General features: G+C 36.2%; 3 protein-coding genes across 3 annotated transcripts; 2 read left to right on the forward strand and 1 right to left on the reverse strand.

The window, feature by feature from the left end:
* Positions 1-512: 512 nt before the first annotated feature.
* On the forward strand, positions 513-10,134 carry LOC125664753 (hydroxyproline dehydrogenase-like). Its single transcript, XM_048897565.2, has 9 exons — positions 513-935; positions 2,825-3,015; positions 3,577-3,706; positions 4,505-4,591; positions 4,704-4,784; positions 5,090-5,236; positions 5,307-5,584; positions 6,005-6,099; positions 6,286-10,134. The coding sequence occupies exons 1-9, from the start codon at positions 672-674 to the stop codon at positions 6,453-6,455; spliced, it is 1,443 nt and encodes a 480-aa protein (XP_048753522.2). The 5' UTR covers positions 513-671; the 3' UTR covers positions 6,456-10,134.
* On the reverse strand, positions 6,568-17,585 carry LOC125666572 (uncharacterized). Its single transcript, XM_048899747.2, has 6 exons — positions 17,349-17,585; positions 11,398-12,760; positions 11,064-11,291; positions 10,863-10,972; positions 10,405-10,769; positions 6,568-10,256 (listed from the first exon to the last, which is right to left on the reverse strand). The coding sequence occupies exons 1-6, from the start codon at positions 17,367-17,369 to the stop codon at positions 9,284-9,286; spliced, it is 3,060 nt and encodes a 1,019-aa protein (XP_048755704.2). The 5' UTR covers positions 17,370-17,585; the 3' UTR covers positions 6,568-9,283.
* Positions 17,586-19,264: 1,679 nt separating this feature from the next.
* On the forward strand, positions 19,265-21,876 carry LOC125664857 (uncharacterized). The gene is made up of 4 exons (XM_048897663.2): positions 19,265-20,412; positions 20,533-20,599; positions 20,846-21,505; positions 21,807-21,876. The coding sequence occupies exons 2-4, from the start codon at positions 20,539-20,541 to the stop codon at positions 21,812-21,814; spliced, it is 729 nt and encodes a 242-aa protein (XP_048753620.2). The 5' UTR covers positions 19,265-20,412; positions 20,533-20,538; the 3' UTR covers positions 21,815-21,876.

Raw genomic sequence — 21,876 nt, forward strand, 5'->3', positions numbered from 1 at the left:
ATGAGCTGATAGATAGACATTATCATGAATGCTAGAATATATGTGGCAACTCCCGTATATTTCCTGATAATCTATAAGCATCCCTATTAAACTGCCGTATTTGACCATATGATACTCCGTATGTACCAAGGTTATAGGAATACATTTTCTAAACAGAAAGAAATTTAACTCCTCTGTAGTAAAATCCGTGCGCTCTCGCGAGAAGTGACAGTAAGCGTTAAGTTACTGGGGTTTCTGTTGTGTTGTTGCTGGTATAGAGGTCTATGTAATTTGAGCGTATTTTAATACGCCAAAAAGTAACTTTTTTTTTTTACGAACTACAAGCATTGTTCACTGTTATTTAATGTCGTGTATAAATGACTTAATATTGTTCTAACTAGATAGCGGCACTCGTTGCTACTAGATCTACATGTTTGCTACAGATTTCACTAACTCCCATACAGGTGTATGAATTTTGATCTACTTCTTTCATTGTTATGATACCCACATTTTTGACGTCGGGTCCAGTTTTTAACCCTTGTTGACTGCATTGCAAGTTATCCATGCGTTCCATTAAAAATATTATTGTAGGAACTCGTATTTCGTCTCGGTGACAGGAACACCATCGCGCTTCAGATCGACACCAAGATGATAAAGAGAAAACATTTTTGTTGAAAATCGTAACCTTAGCGATGCTACGTAGAACGCCGCCGTTGCTGAAACTTCTGAAAGAATCTGAATCGAAATGGGCTTTGCCACTTTATCGACTGCAACATACCATTCTAAGTCCTGAGAAACACCGCGCAATCATTCCAGGAGATGCTCCGCAGCATCAAGGGCTAAATTTTGATGATGCCATCAAAGTTTGCCAATCAAAAACGACTTGGGAACTTTTAAGAGCCCTTCTCATTTTTAATGTCTGTTCGTTTGAGAAATTCGTTGAAAATAATTACAAGGTAAGAGCTTTTAAATCTATTACTAAATGTTACAACAGCAGGTATGTTGCAGTTTTTCCCTGTAAATAATAGTTATTGTATTTATTTGGGTTATGCAGGAGTTGACATTTCACAGTATGGTAAATCATCTCATTGGATTAAATTCTACATCTCATTTTAGAACAGAAGATTTCTTTTTTAAAAGTTCCACAATGCTACAAGTAAATTCAGTATAACATCTATAAACAGGATATACCGTATTGATTTTAAAAAAATCTAAGTGAGATTCCAAGACTAGCGAAGTGTAGAGACGGAAATGCTGCCGTTCAAAAACAATTTGAGTATTTGTTTTCATTTTTTCTCAACCACTTTTCAGTAGTATATTTTGAACATAAAATGTCCCTACCTTATTGCTAAAATATGAAACAATTACCATAAGACGACTTTTACATGAAAGCTGTATAAACATGCAAGCTGATACCAGTCGCGGTAGCTCAGTGGTAGAGCGTTTGCTTTGTACCCGGAAGGTTGAGAGTTCGAGCACCACTCAAACTCGCAAGACGTAAAAGAGGTAGTGAATTGCTGCTTTACCAAACGCTTGGCATTTAAAAGCGAGCATGACCTTAAAGGGATATAGACACGGTTTAATCTGAAAATTTTTGAATGTTATTTTTCCAGTTTTAATGCTTACATTGTTTAACTAAGGTATTTCTATTGGTCAACTAAAATTTGAATGTCAGTTGTTGAGTTACAAGTGAGATACAACACTCACAATTCTTTGTTATGTAAACAAGGTTCGTGCAATGATTTTGTTTACATATAAATAGCTACATGTAAATAGAAAATCTGTTTAAAACAAAATGAGATGTGACAAACTCTAGCAACTGTTTAATTGTGTTCAATATTAAATTGTAATATGAAAAATCAGCTTTAAACGAAACTTTTACTAGTGTATTTAACCTATGCGAAGAAAAACATGTCACGAGCCTTGTTTACAAATACAAAGCATTGTGAACTCTATCTCCCATGTACCACGACAACTGACATTCAAATTTTTGCTGACCATTAGAAATACTTTAGTTAAAAATGTAAACATTAGAACTGAAAAAATAAAAATTTGAACATTTTCAGCTCAAATCGTGTTCATGCCCCTTTAAAAAAGGAGGTCCCATGTAGCGACAGGCATTGTTACGAAAGAACTCTCCCTGTTACAGCCCTGAGCGCTAATCATACATGTAAGTCTAAATTTGTGGTACTTCACCTACAACTTGTCACGTCTCGATATGAGTGAAAAGGGACGGAAAACAACCAAACTATACATGCAAGTTGTAGCTTTGTTCCAATCTCTCACCAGAGGGCGTTACGCTACGCCCCACAACACGTGAAAATGAAGCTTGCGTAGCGCGCCCTCTGGTGAGAGAATGGCTCTGTTCGTGCCACTTACCCTTACACTCCCTCTACTGACTATTGTCAGTCAACATGCGGTCTGTCACTACGGTCAATAATTCAGGTGTTTTACATGCCTTAGAAGAAGAAAAAAACCAGACCAAGGAGACAGTTTGGTTGTATTGTAACGTTGTCTTACTGATACTACATAGATTTTATCAAACAGTCTATACGCCTTCCTCAATTATCCACCGGCTCAATCAGCAGCCCGCTCACAATCAGTAGTTCCGGTGTTTGTACACACCCCTCTGAGAATTGAAATAGTCCAAGTGGAAGAAGTTGGGTTATTAGAGTTATCAATCGCCAAATACCGATTAACTACAAGTGCATATGAAAATGGATTAGAAACTTTAATAAATAATACAACGTCGATGGTCTTAGAAATCGGACCACCTCTAAAGCTGCATTTTTCTTCTGTATGATAGCTGGGTCATTTTACTGAAGTTTTACTCTTTTAAATTCAGATATTGTCATGGAGTCGCCGAATACTGGGTCGACCACTATTCAACATGTTAATGCGCCCTACTATCTACACCCAATTTGTGGGGGGTGATGACGTCACATCCTTCCAGGCAACTGTCGACCGGTTGCAAACTGCGGGAGTGGGGCCGCTTGTTATGGTGACTTTGGAAGAAGATGTTCAAGATGACGGACCGTAAGAGAGATATCTTTTGAATGTCATTGGTCAATGAGTATATCAACCGTTTGTAAATGGTGTACATGAACAATATTCAACAATGTCACAGTCCTCATTCAGATTCTTTTTTTAGTAAACTTTTTATGTTCCGCCCATTATTAGCGAAAACGAAGCCCATCTTAGACGTCGAAACCTAATCATGTTAGATTTTCAATTTATGTTCTAATGGATATGCTGCAAGTCCGTCATATTCTGCAGTTTGATGCAAATTGTGCACATTGGTCAACTGAATGTCTTATCCCGGACGTTATGTCGGAGAGAAATTTAACGACTTTAAATTTTGGTTATAGATAAGTTAACTGTTAAGCCGCCATATTCTTTGAATGATGTAAATCTAAAAAAAAAAAAAAAAAAAAAAAAAAAAAAAAAAAAAAAAAAGAAAGAAAAAGAAAGCTAGGAGGACTGTTCTGCGCTTTGTTAACAATGTATAAATCTTTCAATTTTTACGATGAATTAATAACAATTATTTTTACATGAACATACTTGTTATATACTTCGTGCAGGGTATTTATTTTACAGAGATGCTGATCAGCTGTTCGACAGAAATCTGAAGATCATATTAGATTGTTTGGAAATGACATCTTCATTTGAAACCCAGAATCCCATGATGCAAATCAAACCCTCTGGATTGTTTCCGCTTGGACTTTGTGTTTGTATTGCACTTATCTTATCCCACCATCACTGATGGATACTCTATACAATCTTAATTTAGCTGCGGTTTTAGAATATTTTTACTGTTGTGCAAAACTGTGAAATTAAAACTGCGTAAAACGTCCTTAATCCCTACACCAGATTATACGGTACGTTAGAATTACCTGTAGTGAGTTTCACTACAGCCTGATACCTGTCTGTTCAACGTTCAGAGCAATAGGTAAAAAAAACAACCCAGAACCTGAAATCATTTTAGAGTCAAATATCAAACAATTAAAAGCGTACACCTATATGTTTGCCACTGCTAATGATGTTCCAATATATTTTTAACACAAGTTTATGATTATCTTTATCTGATCTCGCTTATTGGGAAGTCAGGTCTGATGCAATTCATTTTTAATCTGAATGAACAGTACTCGTTTATACACATTCTGCATAATGATATATTTAATCTTCCATTATAAGATAATCACTGATACCCGTTTAAGTAAGAGAGTTTAGAGAGATGTTCTAAATTTGTTATCTATGTTCTAGCTCCTTTGGAAAGAAACATCTTTGCAATGTATTTCCCCCATACACTTTGAGATTGCGACTTTTTTGCAATTGAATTTTACGTATAATCGTGTATCAAATCCGTAATTTATTAAAATGGCATGCTGCTATCATACTTTGTATTTTATTTAATGTTTTCTCGAGAGATAATGGGAGTAAACTGCCCTTCAAAGTATGATAAGCTATAACGTTTTCTTTGATATATCAAGATATTTCAACATATTTTCCAAATTATAAAAATCAGAAAGCGGTATCGGCTGAGGTTCCATATCCAAACCAACAACCAGAAATTGTGGAGAAAATTGCGAACTCTATACGCACCTCTAGCGAGGTAGGAATTGTGGTCTTTTCATGGATTATATCGGGAGTGCTTTTAATTAGATAGATAATAGATTATCTGGTAAAAAGTAGAAATCATAAGCAAAACATTTTTTCTTTGGCAGATAACAGAACTGGGAAGTCTGTCTTTATCGCAGCTGGAACAACTGAACAGAGCCCTGTACAGGATTAAACAGATTTGTAAGGTAATGCTTGGTTTCAACAGACTTTTTCATCCAACATTATGACAAGTTCTAGTCCACTGTAGCGATATAAATATTACAACTGCCATGTAATACTCAATTTTTTTCGTCTGTGAAGCGTTTTGTCAAATCTTAGAACTAAGTAATTCACTAATTGTAAGTAAACGGGAGCTTGATATTTAGTATGCAGCTTGCGTGATAGCCCCTTAATTATACATACCATGATTAAGGCGTCACGTGATACAGTATATTACGATATTGGTTTGAACAGTGATGATGTACATCCAAAGTTTAAACATTTAATGTAGGTTGCTACAGAGAAAAATGTGATAATAATGGTCGATGCTGAGTACACTTATCTGAACCCGTGCCTCAATTTGCTGGCCCTGGCCATGATGCTCCACAGCAACGGTTCCGCCCCACTTGTATTTTATACTTACCAGAATTACCTCAAAGTAAGTACTCTACCAACGGTTTCTTGAACATGTAAAATGTAACAGTTTATTCAAACAGCTTCCCTTGTAGGAAATTCCTAATGTTCTTGAAAAGGACATAGAGCTCACAAAGGCACATGGTGTATCTTTCGGTTCCAAACTCGTCCGTGGTGCGTACATGAACAAAGAGAGGTCCCTGGCAAAGGAGAAAGGCTACCCAGATCCCGTTTGCGAAACTTTCGATAAAACAACTGAAAATTACAATCGCTCTATGGACATTATGTTAGACAACATAGCAAAGAATCCTGGGAAATTTAGCACAATCATTGCTTCGCATAACGAGGATACTGTTAAAAGGGGAACTTACAAGTGAGTCTAACTGTGATAGCGTCACCACAGTATTTTTTGGGAGACGTTCGAGACATTCTGTTTGGTAGTTGAAATGATGCGTTTTCATATACCTAGGGCCGAATTTGGTCTCCAAACAAAATGCATATTGATTATTGTCTGTAACTTAAAACTTGAAATAAAAACATACTATGTAAATCATTTCAATGTCTCTGAATTCAGTCGAATAAAATCAATGATAATTGGTTAAATTACTTTTCAGTGTTTCCCCCAAACTTAACGAAATTCATTTCCTAGAAAAAATGACATATTTCTGTTTCGATAATTTCACTACCATGATGGTATATCCGTTCCTCGGTTTCGACAATTAATTTGTAATTAACACTATGTACAATAAAGAAAAGAATAAGTACATGCAGTCTTTTTAAAATCGTATTTCAGAATGGCTGAATTAGGAATACCTCGAAGATGTGGGGACCAGAAAGTTTTCTTTGGTCAGGTATATGGAATGTCTGATTTCATAACCATCTCTTTGGGTACGTTACTTCACATATAGTATTTCATTAATTTTCTACAATGATTTAAAACATATAGAAACTAAGTATCACTCTGTAGCAACAGTAACAGTTTTAAAGAAATGCCTCCATTTGATTTGATTTCTTGGCTTCAACTTTTATTTTCTAAACATTTTTTTGATAATGTTGGTTTTGTTGTTTTGTCAGGCTTGGCCGGCTACATGATCCACAAATCCATTCCTTATGGTACTATTGATGAAGCTCTTCCATATCTGTCCCGCAGAGTCAATGAAAACAGTTCCATATTTGGTGGAATCAGACGTGAGCGCAAAATCATCCGCACGGCGCTTGTTGATCGTCTTCAGTTGCGTGCGTAAAGAGGTGGATAACCAGTAAAGCGGGGTTTTAGATCTAATCTGTCTTTCAGTGATCCAAAATAGGCTTCAACTTCCTTTATTGTTATTGTCGGTTTGATTAGAAAGATGAAACATTAAGACTGCATTTAATTTTAATGTAAATACAAGTAGAAGCAAGTGAATATTTGTTTGGAAACTATGATATTACAATTTTAATATATCGGTAGGTACAGTGGGGCTTAAATTCAATTTAATCTGATAAACATGCACATCGTATATTACAATGCAATGGGTGGATGTGCTTCATGATAATATATCGTTGTATAAAAATAAAATTAACGAATATTTTTTTTGTATTCAGTATGTAAAAGTGTTTTTTAAATTCTACGTATATGTATCTATAGTATTTCTAAGTATTTAAAAGTATATTGTAGTAAATACCCTCTATTTGTAAAAATAGTTGTGTACACCTTGTGTATCGATGATAAAGATAGAATAAAACGCTATGTAGAGCGATATGGTTTGGTAATTTGTTTTGTTAACACATGTGGCCTAGATTTCAAAGGAGACCGTGATCTTTTTCTGTCACAGGATGATATAAGCAACAATGCTGTGGGATAAGGTTTCTAACAAACATGGTTACCCATGGTTAGTGATGAGTAAAATATTCAGGAAAGTAATTGTGTATTTGAATGAGACAGGAAATGAGAACGGAAGAGTTTCAACCTTTTATAAGGAGAATGTTGCATTTCTGTATTGGAGTCAGAAATACGAAAGTTCAAAGTATTCCACTTCTGCTTCATACTTAGATATTTTATTGAAAGTAGACATTAACGGCAAACTGACAACTCAACTGTATGACAAATGGGATTATTTCAGCTTCTCCATCGTCAACTTCCCATATTTATGTAGCAATATTCCATTATCACCTGCATATGGTGTTTATATCTCTCAACTGATTCGATACGCAAGAGCTTGTTCTGCGTATAGTCAATTATTATATCGAATCAAGCTACTGACAAACAAGTTGACAGTACAGAGGTTTCAACAATGTCGATTGAAGTCAGCATTTCGCAAATTCTATGGTCCTTATAACGATCTAGTTCGTCAATACAACCTATCATTGGGTCAAATGCTATATGAAGTGTTTCATACTGATTGTTAGGCCGTTCTTGACACACTGATTTTGACTTTACCTGATCAGGATATAGGGCTCACGGCGGGTGTGACGGTCGACAGGGGACGCTTACTCTTCCTAGGCACCTGATCCCACATCTGGTGTGTCCAGGAGTCCGTGTTTGCCCAACTATCTATTTTGTATTGCTTGTAGGAGTTATGAATAAGTGAAGAGAACGAACAGTGAGCAATATAAAAAATCCTATTGAAAGAATAAAAAATTAAAAAGGGACAAGCAGGGACCACTAGATATACCAGAGGTAGGATAATGTGCCCAGGAGGAGTAAGGATCCCTTGTTCACAGGCCACACACGCTGTGAGCTCTATATTTTGATCAGGTAAACGGGGTAACCCGTGGTCAAAATCAGTGTAAAGAACGGCCTTACAATCGGAATGAAACACGTCAGATAACATTCCACTCAACGATAGCTTGTGCAATATTTGCAAATTAGATAATTATAACAACCATAGAACTTGCGAAATGCTGACGTTAAACGAAACCGTTGAAACCTTGTAACGTCAACTTATTTGTCAGTAACTTGCCGCGATTTGAAAATTGATCATTTGCAGAACAGCCTCTTGCGTATCGAATCAGTTGAGAGATATAAACACCATTACACCATAAGCAGGTGATAATGGAATATTGCTACATGAATCCGGGAAGTTGACGAAGAAGCTGAAAACATCTCATTTTTCATAAAGTTAAGTTGTTATTTTGCCGTGGACATTAATATTCAATAAGATATCGAAAATAAAGCAGATATGGAAGATTCTGTGGTGTCTTTTATTTCGAGTTTACTGGGACATATTAAAATTGACATGAATGTAAATTCCTAATTATATTGTTGCTCTCCTTAGAAGATTTATTGCGCATCTCATTTGAATCAATGAAATCATCCCAAGGGGATCCGGGTTAGAATAGGTCCTCAGTGCCCCCTTGCTTGTCGTAAGAGGCGACTAAATGGGGCGGTCCTTCGGATACGACCGCAAAAACCGAGGTCCCGTGTCACAACAGGTGTGACACGATAAAGATCCCTCCCTGCTCATTGGCCATAAGCGCCGGCAGTGGTAACGTCTCGATATGAATGAAACATTCACGAGTGGGAAGTTAAACACTATAAAATCAATCAAAACAATTATATTAAATAAAACGTGGATTGATCCAATTGTCGAGTTGAAGGCCACAGCATGATATTTTCTTTTCATGTAGAAACTTTTGAATAGATTCTACCTCATAAAAATACAAACACAAGTCAGCTAATAATGGTGCACAATTTGTGTTCATGAAATTCCAATAGACTGTCTGAAGACCTAATCACCATAAACTACCTAAAGTTTGTAATTGAGGAACTCCAACATCTTTAGTATCAATTTTAGAGTTCTTGTGAGTAGAATCAGAGTGGTGTTTAACAAAGTCGTGTTATAAATCTATTGAAGTTATAAAATACTGTAACACTTTGTTTTATATAAAAGGTGAAGATAACGAAGATAACGAGCAGTGATCAATTCAATGTTCATTAAAATATGAGTGCAGGTTAAGCAACTTAACTAAAAACACTATGATTGAATTGTTAACTATACAAGCATATTCACTATCATAATAAAATTCAAATTCTTTGACAATAGATGATAAAAATATCATCAAAAAACAAAAACAAAAAATAATAATCGTTTCAACGAAAGATAACTTCAAAATTCTCTTGCCCTAAAAGATCAAAGAGGGATTTTAGATCTTCGCAGACAATCAAATCGGACTCTTCTTTTTTCTCTCTTTCGTATAGCAAACTTTCTGTTTCTTTCGGTATTTTACTTCCATATAATGTCAATGTTTTCTCCTGAGGAGGTGGAACCCATTTTCCTCGAAGCACACCGATTATCTCTATTATTTGTAAGTCCGGATCATCACCATTTCTTATAACATAGGCAGCACTATCTCCACGCACAGAGAAAGGAGTGTCTATTCCTTCAATAAGTAGTACTGTATATGGTACATTTCTAGTGTGGTCATTGAAATGTCTGACATGTTTTACAATCCCGCTTGTCCAACCAGTTTTGGAACCTTTTTTATGAACCATTTCTCCGGTCAATTCGTCAGCATCACAGTTATAAATTTCCGCGGAAGACACTTCATCTTCAGAATTTCTAAAATCTCTATCGAAATTTTCATAGAGTTTACGATTTATAACCACAAGGGAGAGATCTCTAGGCTTAAAATTCCTGGTACAATTGCCGACCAGCCGAAGATGTTGGTCAAATTTAACATACATTGATTGAGTTGGATTATATAAGTGGTCACAACTAAACAGAACTAGTTCGTCCTTCCGTTCTTCACCACTTTTCTTAAGATGAGCAAATCCACCAACTGTGCCTTGGTGTTTTTCTTTCATGTTCGTTGCTGCATTCTCGCTGCTCTGCTCGCTGTGGTATGAAAAACACTCATCTCCCTGTTTAACAAAGGAATGTGGCTCTACCTTCAATTCACCAACAGCGGAGAGTAATTCAGTTTCCCACGTAAATTCCCCAGTATTTTGCAGCTTTTCCAATTCCTTTCCAATACTGTCAATTGTTTCTCTCTTGGTTTCTTCTTTAATGTGTATCTGGAATTTGTCTGACCAAAACCCATAACTAATTATGGATTGCTTGTATCTAAAACAATTACATTCAAAAAGACATAAAAGAACTGTTAATAGTATTTGTTCACCATTATATATGTCTAAGAAGCAAATACTGAAATGATATTCCGTTATGGGATTTCAACAGCAGATGTGATGAAAGTGAACGTACATGTACTTACTCATCCAAGATCAACCTCATCATTTTGGGTATGACTTTACTTGGTTGAGACGCGGCTTTCCTTTTTCTGGGCATGTATTTGCGTCTGTTAAGTCTTTTGCATATTGCATCCTTTTGAACCGATAACGATCTGTTTCTTGTCAAAGTTTTACGAGTTTTCGTTAACTTTTCAATAAAGCATAGCAACTTTTCTTCTAAAAGTGACGTCACAGCCTCACGCACATCTTCTCTTCTATTGGCCACTTGTATTATTTCAACATTTTTAACGGATAATTCTTCGCTCAACATCTTGCATTTAGGGTCAGTCACCAACAAGACAATGAGAGAAATACCATATTTGGATAAATCGGGTAATGATCTTCGTAGCTTAAAAAAAGATGAAATGTTTTGAGTTAGTCAGACTAAACTTTCCAAGAAATATCAGTTGAGTTATAAACATGCAGCAAAAGTCGACATTACCTTTTTAACATCCTCAGATGTTGTACGTCTGGTTTCTGAATTCGTAAAGCAGACGATACATAATGGTGAATCATTCTTAAGCTTTTTCTCAAATTCTGTGTGTTCTATAGCTGAAAATAAACATTCAATCATACCCATGATTTACATCATTTGAAGTCTGAAAATAATAAAAGTAACACCATTTAAAGACATTTTTGTTACCCTTTTCGCAATAATAATGTTCATGTGAGAGTAGGTCCAAATTGCATTTTGAAACTATTCCGCGCGCCATGATCAATGGAAAAGACCACATCACGTCATCTTCAACCACATCAACTCCTTCATCTAACGAAGATTTTTCCACTTCTGACAATTTTCCAATAAGTTTTCTTATCAAAGAAACATGGTAGTCATATCTTGGAAAGTTTTGTGATGCAAAACACAGACAGACTGAAACAAAACCGGAAAAAATATGATTCAGATGAATTAAGTAATTGGCAAAGAGCACGAATATTGTAACAAAATTTTCGAATACTGAGAATATGTTTTATCTTACTTTTATCAGCAAAATCCCAATTTTCAACTGCGAACAATTTCGATTCAATGTCCTTCCAGTCTTTATAGCTATCTAGTTTGGATGTAAATATACTTGGAAACTCGTCAACTTTACTCCTTTCGAGATAGAATTGCAGAGTTGATTTTAGTTTCAACATTTCTTTATCGTTTTTCCAAGTCAAAAAGCTTCTGAAAAACTTTTCAAAGCCATTTGAATTTGAGATCAGCCCGAAAGTCAAGGATTCCCGCTCAAACCTGACGTTAGGTTGGTCACATGGTTTCAAGGAAGATGACATAATGTACAACTGTGTAAAAAGCATTGATAAAAATTCAGAATCTTTGAGCAATGGAGATTTGTCGAGTATATCTTGATCGATATCACATAATCCACACGCAATCCTCTGTACGATGGCGGGATAATAGCTTTGATCTATTATCAACCGTCTTTCATGTTTAATGCCCTCTCCTAGTTTCGCAAATGTCACCAAGGCAGATACACTGATAGAATCTAGTAACAATCCAGGGTCGTGGAAAAGGAGCCATTTCAGAGCTGGCAATCGTAGATTATTCTCTGATGATAATGACATCCATTTCAAATGTTTGATAATTTCTTCCTCTGATTGAAATATCGAGTCACTTTGAATGGAATCTCCTGGAATTTTTCGCATGTTCCTCAGGCAGAGAATGTTATTCCTTACATGTTTGCTATCCTGGGGTTTTAGACCAAGAGTATCACTTTCTCCAACTGCCATAGCCACAGCACATATTCTACAGAACTCTTCAAAGTTGTCTCTGATGATTCCCTGTATTACTAGCTCAAAGTATTGCTCTGGGTTGAATTCAGTCTTGTACACTACACCCCATCTCAAAAGCAATGTGCAGTACAACGGAAATCCCATTCTTTCATCGTGAAGATCATGGAATGGACTCTCAGCATTGTATCGCAACCATAGTTTTTTTCGGTCAGAAATGCTCCACTGCAGTTGATATCTGTGTAACTCAACATTTTTCGTTGCATGACTTGATTTTGAGTTCAAGGTTACGATAACAAATCTTTTCTTGGATGGATCACAAGTATCTTGAACAACGTTTTTCCACTTTTGACAAGAAAGATCCACATTATCAAGGATTATGTGAGATTGTTCAAGATGATTTTCCCACTGTGAAGGATAAGTAATGAAAGCTATTTTTTCTGCGTTAGCAAACTTATGTATGGCAAAAACTGCACAATGCGTCTTCCCACTGCCTTGACAACCATCCAGTACTATACACCTGTGTCGCCGTAACGTCCGTATTATATCATCAATTAGAGAGATGTCTACGTGATAAGAATTAAAGTGCTGAACTGTAGAATTCCAAGATACCTGAAAAACATATGCAACAATATCAACTTCTCTTCTAAAGGCGAAGAAAGTATTATCATCGATATGGATTTATGCTTTTGGTATGTTATACTGGTATAAGACTCTAGAACATGGGGGCAATATAAGGTATGTTTTCTACACCATACAAAGATATTAAATAGCACTAGAAAATGGGGGCAATATAAGGTATGTTTTCTACACCATACAAAGATATTAAATAGAACAGAATTCTTTTCGTCACGAACAACTGATAAAGGTTTAAGATTTGTCTTTTATCTTATCAGTTTACATGTATATGTACATGAACATCAGTAACCCATTTATCGAAGATATAATGATAACAAAATGTCCCAGTAAAGAGTTCAGAAACTGTGCAATCAATAACAATTATCAATAGGACCAAAAACTTCTCATCAACAGAGGCCTTTAACTTTGAACAATCAAACTTCCCTTTACTGGTTTGGAAAATCTAACTTTCAGATTTGGAGAGGGAGGTAAATGTAAATGTCAATAGGATTGTTCACGAATAGACAGGGGCTTCATTCAATAATTCGTTCATTTGGCGTTCATTCCCAGAAAATTCTATCCCCAAATCTATCATTTGTTTTGCGTTTCTTTATATTGTATTTAATTGTCATTTTAGGAGTTTTTAAAGAAAAAATTATGTTGTAATAATAAAGAGTTTAGGCGTGTGTAAAGATCTGGCCCATTATGCTCTGGGGGTCACCCGAGATGTACTGTCCAGTGGTATCTTTGAAAGGTATACTTCATAAATGTCTTTGTTGCCCGCTGGGATCAATTCGTACTAATTTCAATACACACTGGGATCTGTCCAAGGCATGGTTTTTGCTATATTTAATGCCCGCTGGGATTATCCCTGTGCATGATTCTTGCTTGTTCTGTTTTATATAGGCCCACTGGGATCAACCCCGTATATTGTTCATGCTAGTTTGGATTTCCGCTGGGATCAGCCCCGACTATTTTTTGTTAGTTTGGATGCCCGCTGGGATCAGCCCCGGGTATTTTTTGTTAGTTTGGATGCCCGCTGGGATCAGCCCCGGATATTTTTTGTTAGTTAGTTTGGATGCCCGCTGGGATCAGTCCCGGGTATGAATTGACATAGTTTGTTCTATCGATATGTTCACTTAGATCAATCCCGGACTTGTTCTGTGTTCTCTTGAGGTCCACTGGGATCAGCCCGGTCACAGATGATTTCGTCTTTGATTCTCTCTGGGTTTGGCCCCGGGTATGGATCTGCTTGGATGCCCTCTGGGATCGGCCCCGGGTAAGGATTGTAGAGATATTTGTAAGTAGTTAGGAAAGTAGTATGTAGCCCCTAAACGCCAGAACCTTATTATGTGTTTGTTTAAAAGTTTCTAACTCTTTAAAACATGTCCGCATTGTATGTTGTGCCAGAGATATATGTCTGCCTTTATTCCGTGAACTGATCAATGAAAAGTGAAGATAACGAACAGCGGTGATCAATCTAAAGAATTAAAGATTTCCAAATTAAGAGTAGTGCAAGTACGGGCCCCTGGGCAAACCAAAGGTGGGATCAGGTGTCTAAGAATAGTAAGCATCTCCTGTTGATCGGTCAAACCCGCCGTGTGCCCTATATCTTGATCAGGTAAACGGAGTAACCCGTAGTCAAAATGAATATGTAAAGAACAACCTAACAATCGGTATGAAACACGTCAGACAGAGTTCAACCTAACGACAGGCTGTATTTGCTGATCATTTTAACGACCATAGAATTTGCGAAATGTTGACCTCGAACGAGACTGTTAAAGCCTCTGTAACATCAACTTATTTTGTCAGTAGCTTACCTCGATTTAGAAATCGATCATACGCAAACCATGCAATCAATCGATTCCACACTGATGTAATAGCTTTTGACTAGGGAACATTATGTTACAGCGAATTACAAAAGACCGGTTGGGTTTTCAATTGCCTGCTGGATTGATCAATAGACTTTACAATTTGGTCAGCAAAGTATCACATTTGGTTTGAATCTAGGCCACAAAGTTACTCAGGTATGACAAAGAATTGAAATTTTTTTTCTCAGTGCGAGTGACAACCCCGTAAATAAAATAATTTAACACTCCAGTTTTACTGATTATTTCAGGAAAACAATTTGTCTCATTGTATAGGTCAATCATTTCTTTGTTTCTTCAGAAATTTCTTTTCCATTTTTAAATTATCTCCCCATCTTATTTTTTCATGGTTATAAGCTGAATAGGTGTTGTAAAATTCCTTAAGAAATACACTGATAGGTAGATGTGCACTAACCAACCCTGAAAACTATAAATAGAATAACTAAACAATAGAAACTAAACCTGTCAGAATGGTTTAGCTAGAATAACAAGAATTCTATTGGTCAGAAACAGTAACAATAGAAGAGTATTCTGAAAGTTTTCTTTGTGTGATATGAATTGACTGACCTCAAAAATAGATTGACAAACAGATGAATGGTACATGTGGACACTTTGTAGGATGTCTACTGAAAATTTCTAAAGTGAAGTTTACTAAAGTTCAACTTAATCAATAGTCAAAGAAAAGGTGTATTAGAGAGAGAGAGAGAGAGAGAGAGAGAGAGAGAGAGAGAAAGACACACACACACAGAGAGAGAGAACGAAGAGAGAGAGAGAGAGTACAGAGAGAGAGAGAGAGAGAGAGAGAGAGAGAGAGAAAGGGAGAAAGACAGAGAGAGAAAGAGACACAGAGAGAGAGAGACAGAGAGAGAGTGTGTGTGTGTGTGTGTGTGTGAGAGAGAGAGAGAGAGAACGACGAGAGAGAGAGAGAGAGAACGACGAGAGAGAGAGAGAACGACGAGAGAGAGAGAACGACGAAAGAGAGAGAGAGATAGAGAGAGAGAGAGAGTACAGAGAGAGAGAGAGAGAGAGAGACAGAGAGAACGACGAGAAAGAGAAAGACAGAGAGAGAGAGAAACGACGAGAGAGAGAGAGAGTACAGAGAGAGAGAAAGAGAGAGAAAGACAGAGAGAGACACAGAGAGAGAACGACAAGAGAGAGTGAGAGAGAGAGTACAGAGAAAGAGAGAGAGAGAAAGAAAGAGAGAGAGAGAGAGAGTACACAATATAATTTTTCAATATAATATCACCTGTAGTTAGGAATTACTCCTACTAGACACCTAATTACTAGACACCTAATTACTAGACACCTAATTACTAGACACCTAATTACTAGACACCTAATTACATATGTCCAGGGGTCCGTGTTGGTTTTACTCTTAATTTTGTATTCTTTCTAGGAGTTATGAGATTTATCACTGCTAGCTATCTTTCCCTTTTCACTTAGTCAATTTCAAGGAAATATTACAAAGGGAGTACATAGTTTGTACTGATAACCCCTCTCATAGTTTTGAAGCTAGGTCCTTTGTAAACAATTTGAAGATGTACATATTGCAAGAATTTTGATTCTCAACAATATTCTAATTCGTTTTATGTTTGAATGAAAGGTGAAGATAACGAATAGTGATCAATCTCATAACTCCTACAAGCAATACAAAATAGATAGTTGGGCAAACACGGACCCCTGGACATACCAGAGGTGGGACCAGGTGCTTAGGAGGAGTAAGCATCCCCTGTCGACCAGTCACACCCGCCGTGAGCCCTATATCCTGATCAGGTAAACGGAGTTATTCGCAGTCAAAAATCAGTGTTCCAAGAACGGCTTAACAATCGGTATGATACACGTCAGAAAGCATTTGACCCAATGATAGGTTGTATTGACGAACTAGATAAAATATAAGTTGTTGAACGTATACAATACTGGGGAAATATTTTACACACAGAACATTCTTGGTTTGTCTATTCACTTCCTGTCAGTTTTTTTAAAAGCTAGACCCTTTTATTTATACGATGCGAAATAAAGTATGTCACGGCTCAATCTAATTAAAATTAAATCTTTGATCCGCTCATGCAATCGCTTTGTGTAGCGATTGCATGAGCAGATCAAAGATCTAATTCTAATTAGATTGGTCACGGCTTGACGATGGTTCTATGAATATATGTAATTTGTATCGTCATTCTCCTTGTTTACTATCATTATACTATTGTATTTACATCTGCTAGATATCTTTGTAAGAATTGGCCGTTTATTTTCAGCTTTGTAATTATTATCCATGTTCAATTTTGGTATAATGCTATAAGATTTATGTCTTTCGCAATTAAATAAGTAAAGGCCGTTTACTGTACACTTGGTTATATTGTCGCTAGGAGCGGAGTGAGGGGCTGATTTAATCAGATTGGACAAAACAACGTCTACATTTCCAAGGAATAGAAGGATTTTCCTCTGTGCTGTCAAACGATAATAATACAGACGCTAAGAAGTGTAGAGGGGAATCAGAAGGAATACACACACACACACACACACACACACACACACACATATATATATATATATATATATATATATATCACGATTGTTAAAATGGCGGCTTATATCTTCCTCGTCCGTTTTGACGTTGCTTAGTAGAAAATGAATTATACTAAATATTAAATAACAATGAATCAACCGATTTTGATATTGTTACAAATCAAACATTGATGACGAAAATTGCTACTTACTGACTCGTTTGAACCTTCCATATCGCCGTTTGTCTAACTGTGTTTGTTTATCGTCTGAGTAACATACCGCCATTTAACCTGATAGTAAAATGCAATATTTAAATTTAGCTACGGGTATTTCCAGTCTAATTCACATATCATTACACACAGTTCAGTTTAAACAGTATGATGAAAACTTCAGTTTTTTAAAGCTCCGATGAGATTATACAACCTCGCTGGGGTCGATCACGAGCGCAATGAATATATCAGATAAGATAACTTGATGTCGGCATACATTAACAGTTAATGCACATTGATAAGAAAACTAAACACATATTAGATAATGCACACTAACACAAAGGTATACAAAATCCAAAACTACTGCAGTTATATAAATATTCATACACATGTATAGTCAAATGTTCATTGTAAACTCTCTTTGCTTATATCAAAGCAGGATTTTAAGAAACAACAAATCGTTCTTGCAGTTGTAATATTTGTAGGATTAACAATTTATCTTATTGGATTCACTGCTATCTGCATTGCTTATATTACAAAACAGTAAAAAAAAAAATGATTTTCATAACAATTCACATGAACAACATAGATGTTTTTGTTTAGGAATAGGGGGTGGATGGGTGTTAGAATATTTACATGGTTCAATATATATTACAATGGGGGTATAGAATATTTACATGTTTTAATAAACAATGGGGGGTTTAGAATATCTACATGTTTCAATATACAATGGGGGGTGGGTGTTAGAGTATCTACATGTTTCAATATACAATGGGGGGGGGGGGGTATTAGAGTATCTACATGTTTTAATAAACAATGGGGGGGTTAGAATATCTACATGTTTCCATATACAATGGGGGGTGGGGGGGTGGGGGGGGTAGAGTATCTACATGTTTTAATATACAATGGGGGGTTTAGAATATCTACATGTTTCCATATACAATGGGGGGTGGGGGGGGGTAGAGTATCTACATGTTTCAATATACAATGGGGGGGGGGGGTAGAGTATCTACATGTTTTAATAAACAATGGGGGGTTTAGAATATCTACATGTTTCCATATACAATGGGGGGTGGGGGGGGGGTAGAGTATCTACATGTTTTAATAAACAATGGGGGGTTTAGAATATCTACATGTTTCAATATACAATGGGGGGTGGGGGTGGGTGGGGGGGTAGAGTATCTACATGTTTCAATATACAATGGGGGGGTATTAGAGTATCTACATGTTTCAATATACAATGGATGGACACTGATTCGTATTGTTTTAACACAGGCCTATCACAGTTTTTAAAGGTAGTTTTAAATAATGTTGCAGTTTCTATTCATTTTGATTAAAACGTTTGCTATAAGAAGCTAATATTCCAGATTGTATTCATTTTGATTTACAATTTTGCTATATGAAGCCAATGTTCCAGATTGTATTCATTTACAATTTTGCTATAAGAAGCTAATGTTCCAGATTGTATTCATTTTGATTTACAATTTTGCTATAAGAAGCTAATATTCCAGATTGTTTTCATTTTGATTTGCAATTTTTGCTATAAGAAACTAATGTTCCAGATTGTATTCATTTTGATTTACAATTTTGCTATAAGAAGCTAATGTTCCAGATTGTATTCATTTTGATTTACAATTTTGCTATATGAATCCAATGTTCCAGATTGTATTCATTTTGATTTACAATTTTGCTATAAGAAGCTAATATTCCAGATTGTATTCATTTTGATTTACAATTTTGCTATAAGAAGCTAACGTTCCAGATTGTATTCATTTTGATTTACAATTTTGCTATAAGAAGCTAATGTTCCATATTGTATTCATTTTGATTTACAATTTTGCTATAAGAAGCTAACGTTCCAGATTGTATTCATTTTGATTTACAATTTTGCTATAAGAAGCTAATGTTCCAGATTCTGATTTACATATATTTTAGTTGTCTGTGTTTCTTGACTTGATGTTACGCTTGTGATTTGATTTTCAGGGTTATATGAGAAACATCCAAAGAAGTGAATTTCAGTTTTTGTAGCAATGAAGAGTTTTCTTTGCCAGTATACTCTAAATACTGCATTGTGTACACAATATTGTAATTTCAGAGACACATTCATATAACACATTATAAATGTCTCTGGTAATTTTAATGGTTTCATAGTTCTAACGAGAAACCCCTTACAGAACACCCGTGTGAATATCCCTACACTATCTTGCGAGGGAAGGTCTAACTCTACGGAGCCTCTGTTGCATTTGTTTTGTGTCCAAGGCTTAAAGAAGACGCTACGAGGAACAACACTGTCGGCAACCTACAGTTCACTACTGCGAGGAACAACACTGTCGGCAACCTACGGTTCACTACTGCGAGGAACAGCACTGTCGGCAACCTACAGTTCACTACTACGAGGAACAGCACTGTCGGCAACCTACGGTTCACTACTGCGAGGAACAACACTGTCGGCAACCTACAGTTCACTACTGCGAGGAACAGCACTGTCGGCAGCCTACGGTTCACTACTGCGAGGAACAGCACTGTCGGCAACCTACGGTTCACTACGCAACCTTTGTTGATTGATCACAAATAGCTTCATCAAAATCTACAAGGCGTCTCTGATGATGGAGGAACAAGAAAAGGCGTTTGTATCATTGTATTATTGTTAGCGATCTTGTCCGTTACGAAAGAAATATTCACGGTGAAGGGATTGTTGAGAAAGGTAACGATGATATTTTCAGTCATGTAACACGCACCTGCCTTGTTTAAAACAGTGATGATCCGACCTTATATTACACCAAACACTTTCACCTTTGCGTGAAATCTACTGATATGAACCGAGATCTTGTCGATTCGTCATACATCCGTGATATGCAGATCTTGCACATTACAAAAAAAAAACTTGTCCAGGTATTGTATCATCATCTGTTAACATGGTCTGTGTAGCCATTGAACATGTCATTACCCACTGAAAACCGGAAGAGACAGTGGAAGTGCACTAGTATATAATGAGCGACATGTAAAGAGAACAGTACCGTGCAGAATTTCGTGGATTCTTTGTCCTAGGTCGCAAAGCAGAAAGCGAGTGAGTAGTAAAAGAAGAAATATTCAATATATGATTTTTGGATGACAAATTACTTTTATATGTTCTTAATAGAATTTGAAGTTCTGTGAATTTATTAATAACAGTATTTTTACTTTTTAGTTGACCATGTCTGTGTTTGGTATATTTGCCTTTCTGTGCTTTGCTGGAGCCAATGGGTTTGGATTACGTAAGTTTATCATACAATCTTTGCCAATCAATGGTTGTTCTCTTTACTAATGAAATAATTAGCAGAGTAATCAAAAGTATGTATAAGAAGAATACGTAATTTTTATTGCCTTTTAAAATCTTATAGAAAATACTGCTTTTAACTGCCGAATTACTCAAGAACGATAAAAATTCTTTTAAAATGCGAACAAAGTCGGGTATATTTGAACAATCGCTTTCTCATTTCATACTTTAATTGAATTTTCAGGTCCAATCGGTCAACAGAGCCCAACAACTGAAGTTAAATCTCTAAACGGGGACACTGTCATGAAATCTGGACCTCCGATCAGCAATCCTCACCAATCTGGTCAGAATCAAAATCAGTTCGTGGCGGATCCAACCATATTTAATCCTCAAAAATCCAGACCCAATTCAATGATGAATACAATGATTGCCATGATGAACAATGTGAATAAAATGGGACAACAAGCGTCTGTAGCCGATATTCCAAATATGGTAATGATGGTGAACATGATGAATAATTTGCCTAATATGGCGAATGCAAAGGGAGATAAAACAGCCTTTGTGGATATGATGAACGCGTTGTCATCGGCGACAGAGATAATGGCGAAAATGCAGGGCAATGCGAAAATGAATAAAGCCCAAAAATCTAATGTACAATCACCAAGTGAAATGATGGATCCACCTCCATCAATGATGGAGATGATGACTAATATGCCTGCTATGACCAATAAGATGACTGATATACCTACCGTGAGAAATATGAGGAATAATATTCCATCCATGGGAGATTCTTGGACGCCGACTGCTGCTAATGCGATGATGCAAACGGAGCCAATGTCTGGATACTGGAGAAATCCAGGACCTTCAGCGATGAATATGATGGATACCAGTCGACAGCGACGTAGTAAGTCAATTAATTATCTAACATTTGTACTTTTCAACATGTTCGTTATATGAAAATGTTTAGATTTGTGCTGATTAATTTGTACAGAAATTACATATACAAAATTCATCCGTAAAGTGTAGCTATGTAAAATTTGAGTGATCCACACGCGAATAACAAAACTGATGATAGTGAACATTTGAATATAAGACAAACATTATACGCTCATAGAAATGACAACTCTTTTTGACGGGTTAGTTTTTTTATTTCCTACATATGTCTCGATACAAATTAACGAATACCAATATTTGTTTTGTTTCAGGATATTAAGACGCTAGAAATTTTGTACGTAAAGGTAATATTTAGCAATTGGAAAATAATCTGGGTTTTAA

This window comes from Ostrea edulis, chromosome 1 (assembly GCF_947568905.1).
Source record: "Ostrea edulis chromosome 1, xbOstEdul1.1, whole genome shotgun sequence".
NCBI lineage: Eukaryota > Metazoa > Mollusca > Bivalvia > Ostreida > Ostreidae > Ostrea > Ostrea edulis.